The sequence below is a fragment of the Cololabis saira genome, chromosome 7 (assembly GCF_033807715.1).
Source record: "Cololabis saira isolate AMF1-May2022 chromosome 7, fColSai1.1, whole genome shotgun sequence".
NCBI classification, from domain to species: Eukaryota; Metazoa; Chordata; class Actinopteri; order Beloniformes; family Belonidae; genus Cololabis; species Cololabis saira.
In genome coordinates, this window is record NC_084593.1 from 6,496,051 (window position 1) to 6,521,503 (window position 25,453).

The following is a 25,453-nucleotide window of genomic DNA, read 5'->3' on the forward strand; positions in this document are numbered from 1 at the left end:
AGACCCAACCTGATCTCACAAAAATCCGTGAAATGCCCACGACCTCTCACCACTATTTTCCGTGGTACCAACACGGAAACTGGTAAAATTACGTGTGGGCACCACGGATATTGTACCATGCAAAGTCAATGGGATCCGTGGTCGTGATATATACACGGATTATGACATTATTATTATTTATATATTATTCTTTGTTATAGTGGCTAAATTATGCGTTTTTGTCGCGCAAGGTACGGTTTTTTACTGTCAGTTTGTAAAAACATGTTTTTAACGCTGTTTTAGCAGTGTTTTAATGAGGTTTTAATCTGAGCACCACGGATATAGTACTATGCAAAGTCAATGGGGGCGTGGTCGTGATATATACACGAATTATGACATTATTATTATTTATATATTATTCTTTGTTATAGTGGCTAAATTATGCGTTTTTGGCGCGCAACGTACTGTTTTTTAATGTCAGTTTGTAAAAGCCCGTTTTTAACGCTGTTTTAGCAGTGTTTTAATGAGGTTTTAATCTGAGCACCACGGATATAGTACTATGCAAAGTCAATGGGGGCGTGGTCGTGATATATACACGAATTATGACATTATTATTATTTATATATTATTCTTTGTTATAGTGGCTAAATTATGCGTTTTTGTCGCGCAACGTACTGTTTTTTAATGTCAGTTTGTAAAAGCCCGTTTTTAACGCTGTTTTAGCAGTGTTTTAATGAGGTTTTAATCTGAGCACCACGGATATAGTACTATGCAAAGTCAATGGGGGCGTGGTCGTGATATATACACGAATTATGACATTATTATTATTTATATATTATTCTTTGTTATAGTGGCTAAATTATGCGTTTTTGTCGCGCAACGTACTGTTTTTTAATGTCAGTTTGTAAAAGCCCGTTTTTAACGCTGTTTTAGCAGTGTTTTAATGAGGTTTTAATCTGACCAGCACGGATATAGTAGCCTACTATGCAAAGCAACCTGATCTCACAAAAGTCTGGGAAATGCCCACGACCTATTTCCGTGGTACCAACACGGAAAGTGGTATAATTCCGTGTGACCACCACGATATAGTACTATGCAAAGTCAATGGGATCCATGGTCGTGATATACACACGGATAATGCCCACGACCTATTTTCCGTGGTACCAACACGGAAAGTGCTATAATTCCGTGTGACCAACACGGATATAGTACTGTGCAAAGTCAATGGGATCCGTGGTCTTGATATATACACGTATTTTGACATTATTATTATTTATATATTATTCTTTGTTAAAGTGGCTAAATTATGCGTTTTTGTTGCGCAAGGTACGGTTTTTTACTGTCAGTTTGTAAAAACATGTTTTTAACGCTGTTTTAGCAGTGTTTTAATGAGGTTTTAATCTGACCACCACGGATATAGTACTATGCAAAGTCAATGGGAGGCGTGGTCGTGATATATACACGTTTTATGACATTATTATTATTTATATATTATTCTTTGTTATAGTGGCTAAATTATGCGTTTTTGGCGCGCAAGGTACGGTTTTTACTGCCAGTTTGTAAAAACATGTTTTTAACGCTGTTTTAAGAAGAGACAGGCGATATTTAAAGTTTCTCCCATTTCGGCAACCACAGGGGATTATCTGGGCGTCCCCTCTACGTCATAGAGTGACGAGGGGGGATCCTGATCACGTGACGGATCCCCCCGAATAATAATGATAATGCTAATGATAATAGTAATATTAATAATAATAATAATAAGAAGAAGAAGAAGAAGAAGAAGAAGAAGAAGAAGAAGAAGAAGAAGAAGAAGAAGAAGAAGAAGAAGAAGAAGAAGAAGAAGAAGAAGAAGAAGAAGAAGAAGAAGAAGAAGAAGAAGAAGAATGATAATAATAATAATAATAAGAATGATGATAATAATAATGATAATGATACTAATAATAATAATAACAATGATGATAATAATAATAATAATAATAATAATAATAATAATAATAATAATAATAATAATGCAGAAATTAATTAATTATTTATATTAATCATAATATTAATATTTAGTATAATAATAAATACACCTGTAGCACAAACCAGTGTTTATAGCAAACATTCAGAGACATTATCAGACAATGATTAATGACGCAACACAGTCTCACTCCGGAGGCATGTGCTTGTGCTCTTACAACGCCATATTAAAACAAATTATAAACCACATTAACACTTCATAAAAACAAAGATCGAGGGATGAGGTCTGAAAGATCTGTTTTAAAACGTGGCTTAATACGTTACGCCACTGAACGCAACCCTTCCTGTCGCCGAGATAGGCAGCAGGACAAAACGTTAAAATAGCACTAATAAATGCATATATTGATCTTGTCCATCACATACATCTACTCACGATATAAATATACATTTTATGGTCACACTTTGTCTGTTGAAAAATGAGCGGATATATTATTTCGGAACCCTAATGTCAACATCTGTTATGAGATTCTGTTATAGTGGGAGGCCCCGCCCCCTCCGGTGTTGTCATGGTAACGTTTTGCCCCGACTGTTAAACAGGAAGTGCTGTACAGCTGATGTCTCGAACGTTAACCGTTGAACGTTAATTAAAGCAGAGACGTTCAATAAACTGTATAGCGTATCTTTGATTAAAGTACTGCTGAAGTGATAGAAACGCTCCATGTCTCCTCTCCATTTATTGAACACAAACAACATCTTAACCCTAAACCGGAAGGAGGTTACCAGAACTTTTGAACTTTTTTTAAAAACATTTTTTAAGATGTGTTTGCATAACTAAAACACACAGAAATGTATTAGCACTATGATATATTATACATTTGATCATCCTTGATCATCCAGGATCATCCTGTCAGACTGGGGAAGCGGTTAAAGGGTCTCTAAATAGCCATGTTAAGTTAATGGGAAAATTTCAAAAGGTGAAACAATCAGTATTTAAAGGGGAAAATAAACTCAGAACTGGTCCAAATTGAATAGTATGACTGTGTATAATACTATCATCGATATCTTAAAGAAATCTGGCCACAAAATACTCGTTAAAAGATTTTGACTGATTGTTTCCAGCTCAGCCCCTTAAATAGGTCTCTGAATATACAAGTCAAACATCCATGATCTGTACCAACAAGAAAATCAAACTTTGTCGTAGGACAACAGTGAAGACATCGTTGGAAAGGTCTTAACCTCAGGAGCAACATATGTCAATATGAGATTTGTGGGCAATTCCTGCTCCCCAGGTGTGCCCTTTGAACCTTGTACCTGTGACACTTTTGAAGGCCTATAATTCAACAACAAAATATGCTAGAGACATGGGGTCAACAGTTTTGGAAAGCTCTGCACCTCTACTATCATGCCCGACAGTAGTCCAATAGGGGGCGCCACTGAATAGGGTCAAAACCTATAAAAAACATGATTTCACCCTCTTACCAATACAAAAGTCAAAATCAGACCGAAAAGGTGGCAGAATAATATATAAATAATAATAATGTCATAATTCGTGTATATATCACGACCACGCCCCCATTGACTTTGCATAGTACTATATCCGTGGTGCTCAGATTAAAACCTCATTAAAACACTGCTAAAACAGCATTAAAAACATGTTTTTACAAACTGACAGTAAAAAACCGTACCTTGCGCGACAAAAACGCATAATTTAGCCACTATAACAAAGAATAATATATAAATAATAATAATGTCATAATCCGTGTATATATCACGACCACGGATCCCATTGACTTTGCATGGTACAATATCCGTGGTGCCCACACGTAATTTTACCAGTTTCCGTGTTGGTACCACGGAAAATAGTGGTGAGAGGTCGTGGGCATTTCACGGATTTTTGTGAGATCAGGTTGCTCAGACCCCTGTGACTCTGCAAAAGGATAAAGCGCTACATTTTTTTCCCTTTTTTCTGACAGCTTGACAAAGAACTACACAAAGACACCTGATAAATGTACATATTTGCAGTCAGCTCACTCTTTAACAGAAGTATTCAGCTGGTCTGTGGCAGATTTTAGTTCCAGGAAGTGACTGATCAAAACAAAAAGCCCATTGTTGCTTTTTCAATTTATCCAGACGAGTCAAGTTAACTTCTAAACTTTCTAAACTGCTGGAAGGTTGACTTTTACCATGCATGTATTTGGTAAAGCTAAGTGGTAGATTAAAAAAAAACCAGATTATTTTATCAATTCATTTCAGTTCACCTTTATTTGTACTGTGCCAGTTCACGACAAAAGTTATCTTAAGGAATCTTGCACAGAAGACGAGTCCAATACTGTCCAGTTCAGTCCAATTAATATCAGTAGAGTCAGTACTCGAGTTGTAAAAATAAATCAGGGGGGGTGGTGGATTTTACCATATGGGGACAGATAATTTGTGCTGATTACAAATAATATAATATATTACAAATAATAGCAGTGACCAAAACACCTGCAGAAATCCTGCAGGAATGACATAGCAGTTAAATGCAGCCTTCTGTAAGCTTTAAATATCCACTGGGCTTACATCAAATACATCAAAACACAACAATAAAAAACACTTTTCTGAACTTATCAATATGATTCTGTCCTTCACAGGATAAGTAACATGGATCACTGCAAAAACTCAAAATCTTAACAAGAATATTTGTCTTATTTCTAGTTAAAATGTCTCATTTTAGTAAAAAAAATCTCATTACACTTAAAACAAGACTCATCACTGGAAAAAACAACAATTTTCACCTGTTTCAAGTAGATTTTCACTTGAAATAAGTAGAAAAATCTGCCAGTGGAACAAGATTTCTTTGCTTGTAATAAGAAGATAAATCTTGTCCCACTGGCAGATTTTCCTACTTATTTCAAGTGAAAATTTACTTGAAACAGGTGAAAATTGTCAAATAAGTTATTTTTCTGGTGTTATTTTTCTGGTGATGACTCTAAATGTTGAAATATCAGTAAATCCACATTCATTGATGAAATGACATAAGGGATGGAAAGGAGGGATGGCAGTTTTACAGGGGGGATGATTTTGGACTGTTTTTATTTCAGGGGAGATGCCATCCTCCCTCATCCCCCCTCAACTCTAGTACTGAGTAGAGTCCAGATTCAAAGTTCATGTGATACCCATTAATACAAAAAACAACTAAGTCTCAATTCAATTCAATTTTAATTATATAGCATTTATTACAATATAAATTGTCTCCAGGTGATTTCCAGAGCTTGACCCAGAGGATTGAATCAAATCCTCACCCCGGTGCAATCCTCCCTCCTGGGCAAGCACAATTAAAACAAACAGGGCTTAAAAAAAACCCAACAACAAAGAAAGAAAGAAAGAAAAACCTCCAGAAGAAAAAGACAGGAGTGGACAAGATATACAAGAACAAACAGAGACAGGTTAGTCCAGGGATATTCCTTATGGGACCCAAATGAGAACCATGTTCATTGAAGTAATAATGACATTTAATTAAAAACTGTATAACGAGAACAGAGTAAAGAAAAAGCCCAGAGAACCGTGGAAGGTCTAGAGCAGGGGTCGGCAACTCAAAATGTTTTAGAGCCATATTGGACCAAAAACACAAAAAACAAATATGTCTGGAGCCGCAAAAAATGAAAAATCTTGTATAAACCTTAGAATGAAGGCAACACATGCTGCATGTTTCTATATTAGTTATAACTGGGTCCTCGGCTGCAAATGTAGCTGATAATGTCTTTCTACATGACTCTTTTTGTTACGCAAATCTATGGAAGAGTGTTAGGGCCAGGCAGGAGAAAAATAAAAATAATATTTTAGAGGAGGACGTTTTTTTTTTTCATTATGCACTTTGAGAAAAAAGTCGAAATGTCGAGAAAAAAGTCAAAATTTCGAGAAAAAAGTTGAAATGTCAAGATTATTGTTGAAATACAATCTTGAGAAAAAAGTCAAAATTTCGAGAAAAAAGTGGAAATGTTGAGAAAAAAGTCAAAATTTCGAGAAAAAAGTGGAAATGTTGAGAAAAAAGTCAAAATTTCGAGAAAAAAGTCGAAATGTTGAGAAAAAAGTCAAAATTTCGAGAAAAAAGTCAAAATGTCGAGAAAAAAGTAAAAATTTCGAGAAAAAAGTCGAAATGTTGAGATTAAAAAGGAAAGGAAAAGGGAAGAAAAAAAGAGAAAAAAGAAGAAAATAAAGGAAAAAAAGAAGAAAAAATAAGAAAAAGGAAATGTTGAGAAAAAAGTCAAAATTTCGAGAAAAAAGTCAAAATTTCGAGAAAAAAAGTAAAAATGTCGAGATTAATGTTGAAGTAGAATCTGGAGAAAAAAGTCGAAATGTCGAGAAAAAAGTCAAAATGTTGAGATTAAAAAGGAAAGGAAAAAGGGAAGAAAAGAAAGGAAAAAAGAAGAAAAAAGAAAAAAAAAGGAAAAAAAAAGAGAAAAAAAGCCACGGGTTGCCGACCCCTGGTCTAGAAACCTACAGCAGCTTAAAATAATGGTTGAGTGCACCTGAGCCGGCTCTAACTACACGCTTTATTGTTTAAGAGGAAAGTTTTGAGTTTAATCATAAAAGGTGGAGACGTCTGTGTCCTGAGCTCTAACTGGGAACTGGTTGCACAAGAGAGGAGGCCGATAAATGAATCCCCTGCCTCCCATTTCACGTTTGGAAATATGATCTCTCTGGCTAATCCGGGTCGATACTCTGGCTGCAGCATTATTGATCAGCTCATGGCTGTGCAGAAGAGTTCTAGGCCTTCCTGTTATAAGGAACTGCATTAGTTTTGGTTTTACCTTTTATTTTTAATGTTACAAAAGTGGAAGAAGTAATTTAAAAGGTCTATGCCAAGCTGATAGTACCATATGGATTTATTTCATCACTCAAAAAGGAAAACTGAAAAACAGCTAATGCTGACTTTATCTCTGTTACCTGGTGCTACACAACAAAAAGGGAGGAAAAAAACACTGTTATTACTTTAATTAAGGTGGAAAATATCACACTTCTATCACTTTTTCTTGCAGAAAGACAGGATAGATAGATAGATAGATTTATTCCTTGGGTAAATTTGGTTTACAGTGAGTGCTTCCTCATACAATCTAAAACCATACACTCAACACAGGATAAGATAAAGTGACAACAGTGCTTTGGCTAAAAGAACAAAGAACAAGAAGGACGGGCCCAAGATAAGAAGCAAGATAAGTTAAAAACATCAGTAGATAAAAACAGTAAAATATTCAAACCAAGCCAAAGGATAAAAAAAGGGTCTATTCATAAAAACAAGATAAAGGAAACAATACAAAACATAAATACAAGGTTATGTTGCAGTTCTCTCACTTATTAATAGCACTGATGGCTGCTGGTACAAAGATGTTTTTGTAACGTTTGGTTTTACAAGCAGGAACCATGAACCTCCGACCTGATGGAGCAGCTGAAACTCACCTTTAAAGGAGCTTGAGGCAGGATTGAGGCAGGATTTATGAAAAAAATCTGTATACATTTTAAGTTTTCTAGTAATAATGTCAGATGAAGCGTTCCAAACCAAAAAGAATGATTCCTCTAGTGTATCTCTCCGTTGCCTTGAACAGGCTGTGTGCTGCAAAATGTGCTGCAATTCGGTCCCGAATTTCCCGCGCTGTCCTGCGGATGTGACGTCAAATGACGCTGCATGTGCATTCTCCCCGTTCTCCCGTGCCGGCTTCACTGTTGGCTGCAGTACCCCCAACGGCCGTTGTGGTGAAGGGTGGCGCTAGAGAGTCTCATTTCTTAAATGGAGCCTCATGCTCCTTTAAGAGAGTGGGAGTTGTCTTTTAAAATAGAGCCAGCTATAACTGTAACTGATTAGTATACAGCAGGGGTTGGCAACCCAAAATGTTGAAAGAGCCATATTGGACCAAAAACACAAAAAACAATTATGTCTGGAGCCGCAAAAAATGAAAAGTCTTGTATCAGCCTTTGAATGAAGACAACACATGCTGCATGTTTCTATATTAGTTATAACTGGGGGAAGATCTTTTTTTCATTATGCACTTCCAGAAAAAAGTCGTAATGTCGAGAAAAAAGTTGAAAATTCGAGAAAAAAGTCGAAATGTCAAGATTAATGTTGATGTACAATCTTGAGCAAAAAGTCGAAATGTCGAGAAAAAAGTTGAAATGTTGAGAAAAAAGTCAAAATTTTGAGAAAAAAGTAGAAATATCTAGATTAAAAAAGGAAAAAGGAAGAAAAAAAAGAAAAAAGAAGAAAAAAAGAAGGAAAAAAAGAAGGAAAAAAAGAAAAAAAGAAGAAAAAGGTTCAAACATTTTTGAAAAAGCTCCAGGAGCCACTAGGGCGGCGCTAAACAGCCGCATGCGGCTCTAGAGCCGCGGGTTGCCGACCCCTGGGGATTCTGGCTGAAGCTGAGACTCACCAATCAGTTTGCTCGACCATTTCACGATTTGGTTTAAAAAAAATTTGTTTTTAAGGGACTTTGGTTAATTTCCAAACCATGAAGCAAGACAGAAAGATAAAACTGATTCTATAAAAGCACGATAAAACCAGATCATGGTCCTGGAAATGTTAAAACTAGACAGTTTTCTCAGACAAAACAGCTTGACAGTTTGCCTCAAAGTTCAGTTTGTTGTCGATGACAGTTCCCAGATATTTATATGTGCTGATGCACTCCACTGTCTGACCCTTTAAAACTGTAACCTCTTGGTTGGGGGCACTGTTTTTGCGAAAGTCAATGATCATGTCTTTTGTTTTAGAAATATTCATTTCAAGAAAAGACTTATAGCTGGGAGGGAATTCATGAAAATTGTGCACTTGGTGACAAGTTTTTGATATTTGGCATGGTGTTCGTTATGGACATAAGGCTTTCAAAAACCACTGCAAACTAATTGGGACGCCCCCTAGTGGCCGGTTTGCAGAAAACTCAAAATGAATCAATAAGTGAGGCGATAGTGGAGGTATTGTCGGTGTTAAGTGAGTTTAAATATGCACAGCTGATGTTTTTTGTGTGTTATTTTAACAAAATCCTTTCACTGTGACTTAGTTCTGAGGTTCTGTTCATCTTAAGCCTGAACGATGGCCATAATGCTCACCCAATGAGATTATTGACACTACAGTGATAGTGATCTGTCCAATAAACAGAAAGTTGCATTCCTTGGGGGTGAAAATATGGGTCTAGAGCCCTCTATATTTTTTCTATGTGACTTCTTCTAGAGATATGGAGGCACAAAATGACTGTGGCCGGGTGGAGAGGTTGACGGGACACGCACCTGTGTCCCATCCACCTGAGTGGCTGCCACGCCTCCACCCGGCCTGCCTTTATAACGCAGAGCTGGAGAGCAGAAGGGGGTCGGAGGAGCTGCTGTCATGCTGGGTGTTTTGTGCACTGTGTGTGGGGTGCTTAATTGAATAAATAAAGGGTCTGCACAAGCTTCGTGTCTCTCCATCCTTCGGGCGGGCCCCCGTGGCACGCACCCTGCCACAATGACCTTGAAAATTAAATTTGACCTTCAACATGACCTTGAAATAGGCAATTTATCCCAGAATTGAATTCCTAGCAACAAAAAAGCAGAGAAAGTGACAATATACAACAATCTAGGTCTAAGAGAAGCTGAGATATGAACTTTGGTCTTTTCGGCGGGAGCCGTTTTGAATGTTCTGCAAACCGGCCACTAGGAGGCGTCACCATTTGTTTGCGGTGGTTTTTGAAAACCTTATGTCCACACCTAACACCATGCCAAATATGAAAAAACCTGTCACCTAGTGCACAATCTTTATGATTTTTGACATATTCCCTCCCAGCTATTACTGCACCAGTCAAGGAAATCATTAACAACTGGGAGTCTTTGAAGATTTTCCAAAATGACATCCCTCCTTCCACTTTCTATAACTGCCGTCCTGTGCAGGGTCCCAGGGCTCTGCTGGAGCTACGACAGACTTCACAGGGCGAGAGGTGGTGGACGCCCTGGACAACAACACTCACACCTAACGGGTCTCTTCACAACCGGTTCTGAGTTTTTTTCCCAGCCGGAGGACGAGGGCGCCCGTCAAGGTCGACCCATCTGCTTCCAGACTTTGGTTTTCATTTTTCTTTTCTCGCGCTCTTTTTTTCCCCTCCCTTTCTAACTCTAAAGTTACAGAAAATACTTGAAATGTCTGAACTGGGTCTGAACTCGAAGAGTTACCAATGGCCCCATCCTGAACTTCTCAGTAGGAATGATGAAAAATGTAAAAAGGTCTAAGTTTTAAACTAGACTCTGCACACAAAATGTAAAAACACATTGTTAAATCTAAACCATGGTAGTAGTAGTAGTTTATTTGATTGATCAGTTTCAATTGATACCATACATTGCATTTCATTTCCTTTTGTAAGAAAGAAATAATAAAAAAAGGAGTAGGGAATAAACCGACCAAAAGGTCTAGGCCAGGGGTGAGCAACCCAAAACGTTGAAAGAGCCATATTGGACCAAAAACACAAAAAACAAATATGTCTGGAGCCGCAAAAAATGAAGTCTTGTATAAGCCTTAGAATGAAAGCAAATGGCGAAAGGCGAAATGTCGAGAAAAAAGTCGAAATGTTGAGAAAAAAGTCGAAATGTCGAGAAAAAAGTCAAAATTTCGAGAAAAAAGTCAAAATTTCGAGAAAAAAGTCGAAATGTCGAGAAAAAAATCGAAATTTTGAGATTAATGTTGAAGTACAATCTCGAGAAAAAAGTCAAAATGTCGAGAAAAAAGTCAAAATATCGAGAAAAAAGTCGAAATGTCCAGATTAAAAAGAAAAGGAAAAAAAGAAAAAAAGAGAAAAAAAGAAAAAAAAGAAGAAAAAAAGAGAAAAATTCCACAAGGACAAACAATCAACAACAACAAAAAAAACAGCAAACTAAACACACATGCAAAACAAGAAGGAAGACAAACGTAAATATGACAGAAAAATCAAGTAAAAAACAAACAGAAGACGGATCTCAGAAAAACAACTACCAGAGAAAGTAAATAATCAATTCTTAGAGGAAACAGAAACAATCTCTAGAAGAGTGAAAACAAAAGGAACCATAGATAAAATAAAGAGTTTGTAGTATTTTCTTTCCCCTCTTTCCATAAGTCTTCTGCAGTACAATCAAGCTCTGACCTGAGGCTGCGGCTGTAAAACTGTAAAACTTCCTGCTAGATGCAACTTGCCCGACTCCTTCAGCTCCCTCTTCGCCTCCGGGAACAGTTTTACCGCAGATTTGCATACTACGTCAAATCGAGCTTATAGTTTGGGCATGAAACGTGTTCATTGAAGAAAGTAGGCCAAATGGCAACAGGAGAGAGAGAAACCCTCGCGCATGTCCAGTCACAGCAGCAGCCTCGCCTCACTGTTGTGATAACAGGAGCCTGGATTAATGCTTAAACCTGCCGGTGTAGGTGTGCTCCTGTCTGCATGTGTGGTGGGGTGGAAAGATCTGCAGGAAAAGTGCACATTGTGTCCTCTCTGACCACGAGGAACACATGGGACGGAGGTTTTTCTACCTGAGTGAGGAGATCAGACTCACATCAGCATGAAGAGGTTTTTCAAAGCGCAGCGGGACGAGGACAACAGTCAGATCCAGTACCTGACGGCCAAGTGCACCCGCCTGGCCCACGACAAAGGTAAGAGGTCGAGGAGGTCGAGCAGGGGCGTCAATTCAGTCACAGCTAAAGTATGGCAAGGTTAGGGGTCACAGAAGTCTGCTATGTAGCTTATCTGTGTTGTCAGGAAAATTTTAACTTTTTGGAATGCAGTCTGGCTCACATCCTGCTAACTATGAACACTACACTTTAACGTGTTGATCAATTCAGCCAATGCGCCTTTACACAATACGCATCCGTTTTCTGCACCATGGACAGCAAGTGGCAGAGTTAGAGAGCAGAAATAACTAGGGCTGGGGATCGATTCAAATGTCAAGAATCGATTCGATTCCGATTCTTAAGATTCAGAATCGATTATCAAGATTTGATTTGATCCGATTCGATTCGATTCCGATATTGATTTGGGTTAGTGTTATTAAAACTGTTTTTTGAGCTGTTGCATGAATTATATGACTGTAGTTATGCAAAATATTACTACTAGTATTATATTGAGATTAAACAGCAAGTATTGGCAGCTAATGATGCTGTAAGGACCAATCAGCTCCCAGAATGCTGATAGAACTGCTTTCAGAAACATCGTGGGTTCAGAATTACCAAACAGATCCAGGGAGGAAACAGAGACGGATGAAATCAGTTTTATTTTTTCCCACATTCGGTTTTTATTTGTTCCATTTTCAGTCTATTTTGGTTTTTAATTTTTGAGCATTTGGTTTTTAGCATTTTTTGCAAATGTAACCTCAAGACAGTATATAAAGTAATGAAATATAGACAATTTATGCAATTATAACCTAACACTTTAATGTTTTCATACCTTTAAACATATTTAAAGGCAAAAACATGGCACCAGTTATTCTCATGTCCAACAAAACATTCCTTTTTTGGGAATAAACAAAAAAATAACCAAAAGTTGTAATATTAAGATGAAAAAAAAATACATAAATAAAAAAAAGAAAGAAAAAAAAACAAAAAAAAAACCCAAAAAATAATTAAAAACTCGATCTTTAGACATATGAATCGATTTTTAGGAATTAATATGAGAATCGATTTAGAATTGGGAAATTGATTTTTTCAACACAGTCCTAGAAATAACACAATTTAACTCATTCTATCACTTCATTCACTATGTCAGTGCAACAATATCACGTGGACATCCCAGTTTAACTCAAAACAGTTAAAGTACAAATGCAAAAAGGAGAGGGAGGGAGCAGAAACGAGAAAGAGAGTAAAAAAAGTCAAATATTTCCCTTAAACAGATTTATATGAGGGTAGAGTGATTTGATATCTTAGCTTAAGATGAACTTGCATCATTAATCAGTGACTAATAGGCTTGTTAATAGCCGCTTTTCCTACCTGGTCCTTCTCCCTCCGCTGCCGGGGCAACATTGGACCATCACTTGCCTTCTTTTATTGAAAAAAAAATTGCGGGGTTGCCTGCTTCCTTTTCATTTTTGTAATTTAGTAACGCTGCAAAGCACGCTAAAAACGAGATTGCCATACCCAATTGACGCCCCTGAGGTCAAGGCTCTACACGGCAGCAGCGGTCCAAGTTTCTCTTTCACCTGCTGCTTTTTGCCTTTAAAAAGAGTCCCTTCATTTAAGTTTCCATGATTCAGAATGTGTCAAACATTTTAACTGAAGGAAAAAAAGATCAGGAGCAGCAACAGGGGAAAAAGGCAGTTATTTTAATTCAGTAAAAAAGTAAATTTGACCTTGTAATGTGACCTAGCAGCAGATTAAACTATTGTTTAATGAGTATTAAGAAAGGATGCAACAAGTCACTCTACCTGGGAGGCTGGACTCGAGACGCTGAGATTTTAAACACTAAACCTCAATCTCAATCCTGTTTGTCTCAAACTTTTAATCCACATAAAAAGTTCACTTCATATACGGCAACTGTCAGATAAATGTAGAAGTTTGAATCAAGTAGAAAAATGCAGTGCACTCAGTTACGCTCCATCGGTCTCCCTGACGACGGTTTTATTTTCTTGTTAAATGCTTTTAAAGTGGCACCTTTATTAAACTGACCATGGCATTTTTATTACATTTATTATCCATAAAAACTGCACAAAGCATCAACTTTGTTCTGTTTGATGTGTGTTTTAATATATATATATATATTTATATATATATATATATATATATATATATATATATATATATATATATATATATATATATATATATATATATATATATATATATATAAATAATATACATAAATTTAAATGTTCCTTAAGCAGAACTGATCATAATAATATTTGGCATTATGTTATTTGTCTTCATTTTCCTTTCAGTAGCCATTATATTATATATTATATTATATTGATATCATTTTTGATCATTTAGGAATTTTAGTTTTGGATGTTGCACAGTAACATTTGTCAGAGTTCTTTCTTCATTTATCTTATTTTTCTGCAACAGAAATAAGAATTGGCCCATAATGAAAATAAATCCAGACATTAAAGGAGCATGAGGCTCCTTTTAAGAAATGAGACTCTCTAGCGCCACCCTTCACCACGACGGCCGTCGGGGGTACTGCAGCCAACAGTGAAGCCGGCACGGGAGAACGGGGAGAACGCACATGCAGCGTCATGTGACGTCACATCCGCAGGACAGCGCGGGAAATTCGGAGTCCGAATTGCAGCACATTTTGCAGCACACAGCCTGTTCAAGGCAAAGGAGAGATACACTAGAGGATCATTCTTTTTGGTTTGGAACGCTTCATCTGACATTATTACTAGAAAACTTAAAATGTATACGAATTTCTTTTCATAAATCCTGCCTCAATCCTGCCTCAAGCTCCTTTAATCTGTAGATTTTGTTAACAAACTTTAAACACGTTTCCCTTGATGACAGTAAGTGGTTCAGAGCCTGAAGCAGCAAAAGCGAACCTAAATCCCAATGTTCCCTCCACCATAATTCATCTGCACACATATCTCTCGGTAAACAACGCAACTTTTCCTGTTTTAAGGTACTGCCGCGCTCTTCTGCAAACTTCAGGCATTTTCTGAGGTGTCCTGAGGTGTCGTACCGCAGCACTAAGGCCCAGTCCCAATCCCCCCCTAGTCCTACTTTTCAGCACTACTCCTAAATGTTGCGCGTTCCCGTGAGGGTAGTGGTGTCCCAATTCCTCTTTGCATGTAGGGCTAGTGGACATAACGAGGGCTAGTGGACATAACGAGGGCTAGTGGACATAACGAGGGCTAGTGTGTATGAATCTAGCCCTTCACAGCGAGGGATTTCAGATACTGACTCGCCGACCGAGGGCAAGAGAAATTTCCCAGAATGCTTTACGTCATCATTTTCAGACTGAATCAAACAAAAAACATGGCGGACATTTCTAATTTTTAGTAAATAAAATCAATATTTTGAGTTAGTTTCTGCATAAAAATGCGTTTTGATTACATTTCTAGCGAGAAATATATATTTTACTTTCATAATATTCACTCAGTGAATGTACATAATCACTCGCTTGCTCGTTCTTTCAGATCTCACCAGAATAAAGGCTGATTTATGGTTCCGCGTTACACTAACGCAGAGCCTACGGCGTAGGCTACACAGTAGGCTCTTCGTTGATTTAACGCGGAACCATAAATCGCCGGCGGCTGTTCTCATCTCCAAAAACATCGGAGCGAATTTCTTAACAGGCGTTATTTGGATAAACTGAGCCCAGGTTGGGGATCTTAACGGTTACTTTTACGCCTGAAAAAATATTAAAACTTAATAAAGTGGCATATTAACAGCGCTACAGCGGAAATTAAAACAGCTTTTATCTCTGGGCTTCCTGATATGGTGTGACGTATGTGCAAACGTAACTACGCAGTCACTTACGTACCCGAACGTAAACCACGCAGTGACGTAGCAAGTGGTGTCCCAATCCCTAGGGAACATTACAAGGGCCCTACGCCTGTGGCTTCATTTTTAGGGCTAGTGGTAGAAAGTAGGGGGGGGTTGGGATTGGCCCTAAACCGTCTCTGTTCAGGGACAGCAAGAGTCCTCGTGGATCTTTAAAGACCTAATTTTTGAGGAGGAAGTTTCACATCAGTTTCTAATGAACCACAAAGTTATAATGTTTGAGTGTGTTTTATTACTTAAACTAGCTGTAAACCACACCTTCAAATTATTTCACTAAATGGACTCCAGGTGTACAAACTACTGACTCCAGTTAGCTTTAGTTGTCGTGCTCAGGCTGTGGGTTCATTTACTTTTCCCTCGAGCAACGCGGATGACTGACGCAGACGTGTGCAGGTGTTGGCTCAACATCTGCTCAATTATCATAGTTTTCATGTTATCTGCTGAACTGTGTCGGTTTCTGGGACGCTGATGAGGATCAGTTGATTTATTGTGACAAATGAATGCAGAAAAAAATGGGGAAATATCTTATTACTCATATTAATCATATCATCATTTATCACTTTAACAGTATTTTTTCCATATTAGTTTAAGCACTTAAAGGTAGGGTAAGCAGGTCTGTGCTGTCTATAACCAGAACACTTTTTGCTGCATTCAGTACCGGTAATTATATCTCCTTACTATCCACCAACTCCTCTCAGAAAACGGGAGTTATGTGACGTATATTTTTATTTGGGGCAGAAATAAAAAGCTGGTTCCTGCAGTGTGAGGAGTTAAACGTGTAAAAGGTGGAGGTTTTGACGGCGGCGTGGTCTTGTGTGGCTGCAGTAGCGCTGGACAGAGAGTTCCTGGTGTCCAGGGAGAAGGAGAGGAGGCTGCAGAACGACCTGGAGGCCGTGACCTCCCGGCTCGTCCAGGAGGAGCAGATGAACGTGGCGCTGCGGATGAACCAGCAGCATCTGATCTGCAGGATCCGCGAGCAGCAGGTGAGCTGGATCTGCCAGAGCGGCTTTCAATTCTGCTTAAGTAGCTTCAGCTGACAAATTATTTAATATTAATATTTTCTCATTGAATTTACAAAAAAACAAGGCACATTGTACATTCCAGAAAAACATTTTCATCAAAGAGCACTGAGCGACCAATGAGTAAAACAAAACAAAGAAGATACACAGCGAAAAGAAAAAAAGGAATAAAAAACAAACCAAAAGAAAGAAAAAACGCAAGTGATCAGTCAGGAATTAGGGAACAAAGATACTTCTGAAGATGCTGGGCTTTTTGAATCGTGCAAGATTTTAAATATTTTTTGTACTGAATTATTTCGTTTAAATATTCAATAAAGATTGGATTAATTTTCAAAAAGCGACATTTATGAATAAAAAATGTAGCCAATATAATTAAATTATTAATCCCAAAGTTTATTTTTTTGTCCTCCACTTGTAAACCAACTTTAATAATTTCAAATGTAAGAATGGGAATGGTTTGATCATTATAAGTTATCCAGTATTAAAGCTTCCCAAAAGGTCCTGGTTAAGCTACAAGAGAAAAAAAGATGCTCTAAGGTTTCGATGTCTGTGTTACAAAAAGTACAATTATTCAAATCTAAATTAAACCTTTTATGTAAAAAATCAGTACATGGATAAACGTCATTCATTATTTTTCAGCTGACAAAAGGTATAAAGACATGATGATGGATAAGTACAGACTTGTTCCCGGGTAATGGAATGATGTCATAAAGAAAGGAAACAAAAGGATGGGAACATTGAGTATTATTTTGACAAACACTTAAGTAATCCTTTTTTCTAACATATGTGTGTGCAGATACATGCATGTATGTAAGTGTAAGCATGTGTAGTGTACATATGTATGTGGATATGTAATGTGCTTGTATATATGTATGTACATGTATGGATATATGTGTAGTTACATCATAAGTAGATAGGTATGCATGTATATGCTTTTTGTTGTCGTTATTAGGGCCCGAGCACTTACAGTGCGAAGGCCCTATTTCTTTCTTTCTTTCTTTCTTTCTTTCTTTCTTTCTTTCTTTCTTTCTTTCTTTCTTTCTTTCTTTCTTTCTTTCTTTCTTTCTTTCTTTCTTTCTTTCTTTCTTTCTTTCTTTCTTTCTTTCTTTATCCTTCTGATGAAATGAGGGCCTTTTTGCCCCCCTAAATGTGCCCCAAAAGTCACCAAATTTTGCATGCAAGTCAGGCCTGGCGAAAAATTTGATATTTAATGGTTTGCATTAATGGGCGTGGCAAAATGGCTCAACAGCGCCCCCTGGAAAACTTTGTGCCTCAAGCCCCACAATACGGTTAGACGTACATGCACGAAAATCGCTACACACCTGTATCATGGCACAACTTAAAGAAAAGTCTCTTGGAGCCATGGCCGAAACCGAACAGGAAGTCGGCCATTTTGAATTCATCGTGTAATGTTTGCGCAATTTATGCCATTCCTTCGGCAGTTAATACGGCCCGAACCGTAATGTGCACCCAGGTGTGTTATACATCAAAATGTGCGTCTCCATCCTCCGACTACGCGCATTACTTTTTCTCTTTCAAAAGCGTAGAAAACTTATCTCTGCCATAACTTTTGAATGGTTTGACATAAAGACTCGTGGGTGGCGTCATCGGACATTGAGTCCTTGACCATAATTGGTGCAAATTATCCCCGCCCCTTCTTCTGATTGGTTGTCCATTTTTTCTGCTATAACTTTTGAATGGTTTGACATAGGAAGTCGTGGGTGGTGTCATTTCTGATATGCTTATGGGGGCGGTGGCCGTGAGTGCGAGGGCCTGTTCATCGCTGCTTGCAGCTTTAATTCATTTGTGTTTATTTCATACAAGGAAAATGTCTCAAACATGTCAGACAAAAGACATTTTGAAATATAAGAAGGGGGGCATTCACAAGCCGAGGCTTCAGCCCTGACCCTTTGGTCGTGACCTAAGTGTTCATGCTTGGTGGTGACCAATACATTTTTTCATTCATTCATTCATTGTATATGAACAGTAAATAAGGAGCAATACAATTTCCATGTCAGGTATTCTGGAAATGACTAAATCAACCACTACACCAAAGCTTTTTATTTAAGGACGTGACATGTAAACTACTACTGAACAATTTTAGCAGCTCACAAACAAAAATAGCTTCTTTTTACCTGTTTCTTTTCTCGTTGAGAAGCATGTCACGGTGATGCTTCTTCGTGCGTTTACTTTCACCCGCAGCACACACTGTACTTTAACATGCAGATTCTTACCTGGAAGCTGCAGAGATACAGATGTTCTTTTGACTATCAAAGGTATTTGTTAGAGATGTGTGACTAAACCCTAACCTCACAATGATCTAAGTCTGTGTCAGGTTTGGGCTTGTCCTAAAAGGTTTGACCTTTAAGGAGTGTTTTTTATGTCACGTTTGCAATGTGTAAAAACAATTCTCTTACCATGGCATCTTCTAAGTGTTGAATGACAGTTGTAATTATGTGCATTTACGTAGGATTACCCTGTTGGGTACTACTCATGCTGCAGGCATGCGTGCTAATCACGTCTCGCATCTTCTCTGAAGGAGCTAGTGGACTTGTTGCAGCAGCGTGTGGGCCTCCTGGTGGAGGAGAGCTCCCGGGACACGGAGCTGCTGCAGCAGGTCAGCTCTGAGCTGCTCTGTCTGCAGAGCTCCGAGGTGAAGCTGGAGGGCCTGGTGGAGGAGCTGCACGCTGAGGCCCAGCGTCGGGCCGGAATGGCAGAGGGCCTGGAGAGAGAGCTGCGTGCTGAGGCCCATCGCAGAGCTGCGCTGACAGAGGGCCTGCACACGGAGCTGCGCAGGTAGGCCCAGTGTTTGTTTTTTTTGTTTTGTTAGTTTATTTTGGTCCAAAAAACAATGTTGTTACATCGGTGCAACCGTCATCATCCAGCACACATGGGGAAAACAGCAAAACCAGAGAGGAACTACAGAGATGGCTCAAAAAAAAGGTGTAGGTTGAAGCATGAGCTTGTGATGCCTTTAACCCTATTATCATACAATCAATATACACACACAGAGTTTATATATATAGAGTTAATGGGCTTGTTCTAGTTCTGCCTGCGGAGCCTGGTTAAAAAAGAAAAGTAAAAGTAAAGTAAAGTAAAAGCTTGAAATTTTGTGCTTAATTTATTTATTTTATTTATTTTTATGTTATTTTATTATTTATTAAAGTACTTGAATGTACTTTAAGATTATTTTAATTTAAGCAATTTTTTTTTTAAATTAATTTTGATGTATTTTATTGATTTAATTTGCCTGAAGATGATTATTTTGTACTTTTTTTCTGTTTGAATGGTTGTGTTAAAAACATAAATCAGGCGTTACTCAACAGTTACTCAGTACTTGAGTAGTTTTTTCACCAAGTACTTTTTTACTTTTACTCAAGTCATTATTTGGATGACTACTTTTTACTTCTACTTGAGTCATATTATTCCGAAGTAACAGTACTTTTACTTGAGTACAATTTTTGGCTCCTCTACCACCTCTTTTGGTTTTTGAACGAACCAGCATTTCTCAGTTCATATTTGTTTTCAGTGTGACCTGGATTTAGGCTTTACTGTATCTTTTCAGTATGATTTCTGTATATTATAGGCGTGTCACACTTTTGAATGCATTATATATGATCGTTTTAATCAAGATTATTCTGAGAGATCTTCGACTTAATTTAAACTTCCTGTCATAAGTTGGCCTGCATTATTGTACATTTTGTGTTTAAATCCATTAACTCCTAAATATTTCAGGGACTATCCATGGATGTTTGGATTAGACGTCTATTTTTTGCAACTTCTTTGCAGTTGTTTGGTTTTTTGAGGCTTAAGTCTAGAAGTTTTACGTCTCTTTGTGGCTATAATTTTCCTTTTTTTTTTTTTTTTAGGCTCGTTTTGTCACTCTTATTTTCTTAGTATCATACCTGAGTCAGTTTTGCATCTTTTCCCATTTTTTCCCTCTTTACTGCTGTAATGTGGTTTTTTTTTAGACGTCACTTTCACATTTCCTTGTGGTTGGTAAAGCAGCACAAAGTAGTTTTGTTCACGTAGAAAAAAAATCTGATTCAAATTCATTTGAGTGAACATTTGGTAACTTTCACTGCTTCAAAACTTTCTTCATACTCGTTTTATATTGTTAATGGCTGTTTGACAGCACTTTTATTTCAACGGTGGGTGTTTAACTTCTTTTTAATGTTAATTCTGCAGACTGTTTTCCTTGTAGCTGCTTTGCACAAGTGATTATTCTGCAGGTCTTTATGATTTAATCTATTTTTTTTTTTTTTTTTTTACATCGCTGCGTGTCTCTTTGGGGTCTTAAACAAAATAATCAACTCATCCAGGTGTGCTTTTCAGCTTTTCATGGGAACGTATCCCCAGCTGATATTCTAAATCAGGGTTTGTCAACCGGCGGTCCCCGGCCCTCTGGTGGTCCGTGTCGGTATTGCAGGTGGTCCGTGAAATTATAAATGGAAAACAATAATTTAGAAAATACATATTTATTTAGACTCAATTTATTTTCCATTTACATTCATTTTTGTGAATAATTTACCCATCCAAATGATGTCAAATGAGTGAGAGTGAACTTTGTAATATTATAAGCCCTCTTGGCTTCCTATTGTTCATTTTTCATTGACTGTTTTTTTTTTTTTTTATAGCAAAAGGTGCAAATAAAAATATAAACTGATGCTAATAAATAGCCTATATAGGCCCATACTTTTATTTAAAATCAAGGTGCAAAATAAAACAAACATCCCCAAAAGTAGTTGGTCCCCAAGTTACTTCTTGGTTATAATGGTGGGACTGGGACAAAACCAGTGGAAAACCTCTGTTCTAAATAGTTATTTTTTAATTAATAATATAGCTCAGGGGTCGGGAACCCAAAATGTTGAAAGAGCCATATTGGACCAAAAACACAAAAAAGAAATATGTCTGGAGCTGCAAAAAATGAAAAGTTTTGTATCAGCCTTAGAATGAAGACAACACATGCTGCATGTTTCTATATTAGTTAGAACTGGGGGGAGATTTTTTTTCATTATGCACTTCGAGAAAAAAGTCGAAATGTTGGGAAAAAAGTCAAAATGTGGAGAAAAAAGTAGGAATGTCGAGAAAAAAGTCGAAATGTCAAGAAAAAAGTCGAAATGTTGAGAAAAAAGTAAAAATCTCGAGAAAAAAAGTAAAAATCTTGAGAAAAAAGTAAAAATCTTGAGAAAAAGTCGAAATATCGAGAAAAAAGTCGAAATGTCGAGATTAAAAAGGAAAGGAAAAAGGAAGAAAAAAAGAGAAAAAAGAAGAAAAAAAAGAAAAAAAGAAGAAAGAAAAAAGAAAAAGAGAAGAAAAAAATGAAAAACATTTTTTTTTTGAAAAAGCTCCAGAAGCCACTAGGGCGGCGCTAAAGAGCCGCATGCAGCTCTAGAGCCGCGGGTTGCCCTGATATAGCTGAATGTGCTGTGGAGGTCAGTGTCGGAATCCATTAATGTGCGTATCTCTGGTAATGTTAATGCAGCGATTGTTCGCAGCTTTTCAGCCTCCAGTGGTCGGAGACGGAGAGCTGCCAGAGCTGCCCGGGTGCTGGTTTGTGGAGGAAATACCTCAGAATCAGCAGCAGAAACTCATCGACTCTCTTGCTGTTCTTGGGATGTTGATCCGTCGATGGTTTGGTTCAAAAACATTCCCACATTGTTCCTCCCAGCTGTTAAAACTGAACAAAAACCAGCATTGTGCCAGAAAAGGGCTGCAGACAGAAAAATAAATAAAACAACATTCACATGACAAACTTTTGACCGCCGCTGCCAGCGAGTGACGCTGAGAGAATCTGTCACCAGCTGCTTTTCAAACCCAGAGAGAAGTAAATAGTCATCAACTTGAGACTGAATTAAAAACACAAAGAAGCCGTTGTCTCTCCATCGTCTGGTCTTAATTCCCTGCAGAGACTTGGCTTCATGTCTGAATTTCTCATCATATCGTACCTGCAGGAATACCGAGAGCTCAAGTGTTCACATTTTTGAATTTGCATTTAGATTTAAAAGCTTAAACTTTCATCACCAGTTAAATATTACAAGCAGTGTAAATGTGCTACTACATCTGTTGCATAATGTTATTAGCCTGTTTTATTTTTATTGTTTATAAATGTAAGTGGACAGATGCAAATGGTTAACTGTACAGTTTATAAAGATGCTCAAATGTTAGCTCGGAAGCAGTAAAAGTTAATGAAAGATCCGTCCGATAGGCTCCATTTGTGTTATTCTGCTTGTGTGAAAACCGGTCTTTTTTTTCTGTTTGTCTTCAACAGCAAGACGATGGAGCTGGAGGAATTACAGAACACCAACCAGGACCTGACGAAGGAGCTGAGAGATCTGCACAGAGCTCATAAGAAGGAGGTGAGGGATCAGTTTCAGACAAAAGTTCAGTTTTTGTGTATAGTAAAAAGAAAAAAGTCCAAGATATTCTGTGTAAAACCTACGGAAGAGTATTAGGGTCATGCAGGAGAAAAAATATTTGAGAGGGGAAGATTTTGTTTTATTGTGCACTTCGAGAAAAAATTTAAAATTTCGAGAAAAAAGTCAAAATGTCGAGATTAATGTTGAAATACAATTTCAAGAATAAAGTAGAAATTTCGTGAATAAAGTCGACATTTCGAGAATAAAGTTGAAATACATTTCGACTTTATTCTCGAAATTGTACTTCAACATTAATCTCGACATTTTGACTTTTTTCTCGACATTTCGACTTTTTTCTCGACATTTCGACTTTTTACTCGAAATTGTACTTCAACATTAATCTCGACATTTTGACTTTTTTCCCGACATTTCGACGTTTTTCTCGACATTTAAACTTTATTCTCGAAATTGTACTTCAACATTAATCTCGACATTTCGACTTTTTTCTCGACATTTCGACTTTATTCTCGGCATTTCGACTTTTTTCTCGAAATTGTACTTCAACATTAATTTCGACATTTCGACTTTTTTCTCGACATTTCGACTTTTTTCTCGAAGTGCATGATGAAAAAAAAATCTTCCTCCTCTAAATTCTTATTTTTATTTTTCTCCTGCGTGGCCCTAATACTCTTAAAAACCTGACCCTGGACCATGTCCTACTGTCTGAAGTTTAAAAACATCCATAAACGCACATTAACCTCTTTGGTCAATCCATATATTCACGTAAGCTCTTTTAATGAGGGTTGGACATAAACAAATGTTTCTGCTCTCTGAGTTTTATGTACAGGATTTATTAGACTGGACAAAGTAAGGAGTGGATGTAAATCATAAACTGCCAACAGGAGTGTCGAGTTCTGCAGAAGAAGTTTCAAAGCAGCGCCGATCTTAAAAAAAAAATCCCAAGCAGCTCATTCAACTAAAACCGAAGCTGTCGAGCAAGAGCAGCAGAGATTAGTGGAGAGCTGCAGATGACAAGAATAAAAGAAATCCTGGAGAAATGATGCTGGTAAGGCTCATCTGTGGCCTCTTGCACTCTGTCAACATACGGGTGGGTTAAAAAGCTCTGCTCTGATCTGACATGGGTTTCTATGAGGCAGCTGAGCAAACTTCTTTTAATAGAAAAAACTAAAACTACAAGGCAACAAACTACAAAAAAGTGTGTTGCCTTCGAGAGGTAAATCACGAAGAATTTTCATCTACTTTGAAGCAATTTTAGAGAAAGAAACCCAAATATTTTTTAAATAAATAGGTGTGTTTCTTGTTATAACACATTAGCTATACAGGACTGTCTCAGAAAATTAGAATATTGTGATAAAGTCCTTTATTTTCTCTAATGCAAAAATGTCATACATTCTGGATTCATTACAAATCAACTGAAATATTGCAAGTCTTTTATTATTTTAATATTGCTGATCATGGCTTACAGTTTAAGAAAACTCAAATATCCTATCTCAAAAAATTAGAATATTCTGGGAATCTTAATCTTAAACTGTAAGCCATAATCAGCAATATTAAAATAATAAAAGGCTTGCAATATTTCAGTTGATTTGTAATGAATCCAGAATGTATGACTGGAATACTTGTTCAGGTGGACACAGTTAAAATACACTGAATGATATTGTTTTTATGATAGTTTGTTCTGATGTCACGCGAACCTTTAATGCTGCCGAATAGCAATACCAAGGAAAACCCTTTGGACTTTGAACGGCGCCTTTCGTTCTGACCTGGGCGTCTATAAACTGATATTATTCCAGAGAATGACGGCATGTGACCGACTTCACAGCTGATAACAGCTCAGGGCTTATCTGAAAAAGAAAAACAGGTGAAAACGTGGCTGGTGACATCGTCACTGAAATTCATCAATGAAAACAAAAAACAAAGACACGGTGATGATTCTTTTGGTTATCCAGATAGACATATAAACATTTATTCAGTCAATTTTCATTTTTCAAAAAAGAGCCATAAGAATAATCAGTAGAAAACGATATAGAGATCCAACAAATCCATTATTCCTTCAGTTACAATTGTTGAAATTTCATGAATTAGTAGACTATAGTATTCTGCAAATTATGTTTAAAGCTCATAAAAAAACTTTACCAATCAACATTCAGAAAAGATTTGAAAAAAAGAGAAAGCAAGTATAACTTAAAAGGAACAGAGATAAAAAAAAAAAAACAAGATTCAGGACTAAATTGATGGAATGTTGTGTTTCTGTGAAAGGAATCAGTTTATGGAACAATCTGAATAAAGAAAACAAAGAATCCAAATCAAACATTACATTCAAAAGAACAATTAAAGCCTGTATGTTAAGTAAATATAATGAAATATGTTAAACAGACCCATAGACGGCAGTCATTTTATTTTATTTTAGTTTTTTATTCACTTAGTTGTTGTTTTTTTTTTATTTTTATTTATGTTATTTGTGAATTTATTTCTTAGAAAAAGGGGCAGACTAGATAAGATTCTTCTTCTTTCTGCTCCCTTTTCATTCACAATTTATGAACATTTGTGTTTGTATTTGTATTGAATTGTTTGTTTTATTTTTTGAATGAAATAAAGAATAAAATGAAAAATGAAAAGAGATTTACACAACTGGAGAACCACTTCTTCCACTCGCTCCGTCCTTCACA

The 25,453-nt window shown here is 37.1% G+C and overlaps 1 protein-coding gene across 3 annotated transcripts in view; it reads left to right on the forward strand.

Annotated features, from left to right (window-relative positions):
* Positions 1 to 11,250: 11,250 nt before the first annotated feature.
* Positions 11,251 to 25,453, forward strand: part of LOC133447440 (centrosomal protein of 83 kDa) — a 32,820-nt gene continuing 18,617 nt past the window's right edge. Inside the window, exons 1-4 of one of the 3 annotated variants that reach the window (XM_061726123.1) lie at positions 11,251 to 11,551; positions 16,211 to 16,368; positions 19,049 to 19,200; positions 22,676 to 22,763. In XM_061726123.1, the coding sequence (XP_061582107.1) occupies positions 11,461 to 11,551; positions 16,211 to 16,368; positions 19,049 to 19,200; positions 22,676 to 22,763 (489 nt within the window). In that variant the 5' untranslated portion in view covers positions 11,251 to 11,460. Of the gene's footprint in view, positions 11,552 to 16,210; positions 16,369 to 18,943; positions 19,201 to 22,675; positions 22,764 to 25,453 lie in introns of all 3 variants that reach the window. The other 2 variants (XM_061726122.1, XM_061726121.1) reach the window with 2 other exon arrangements.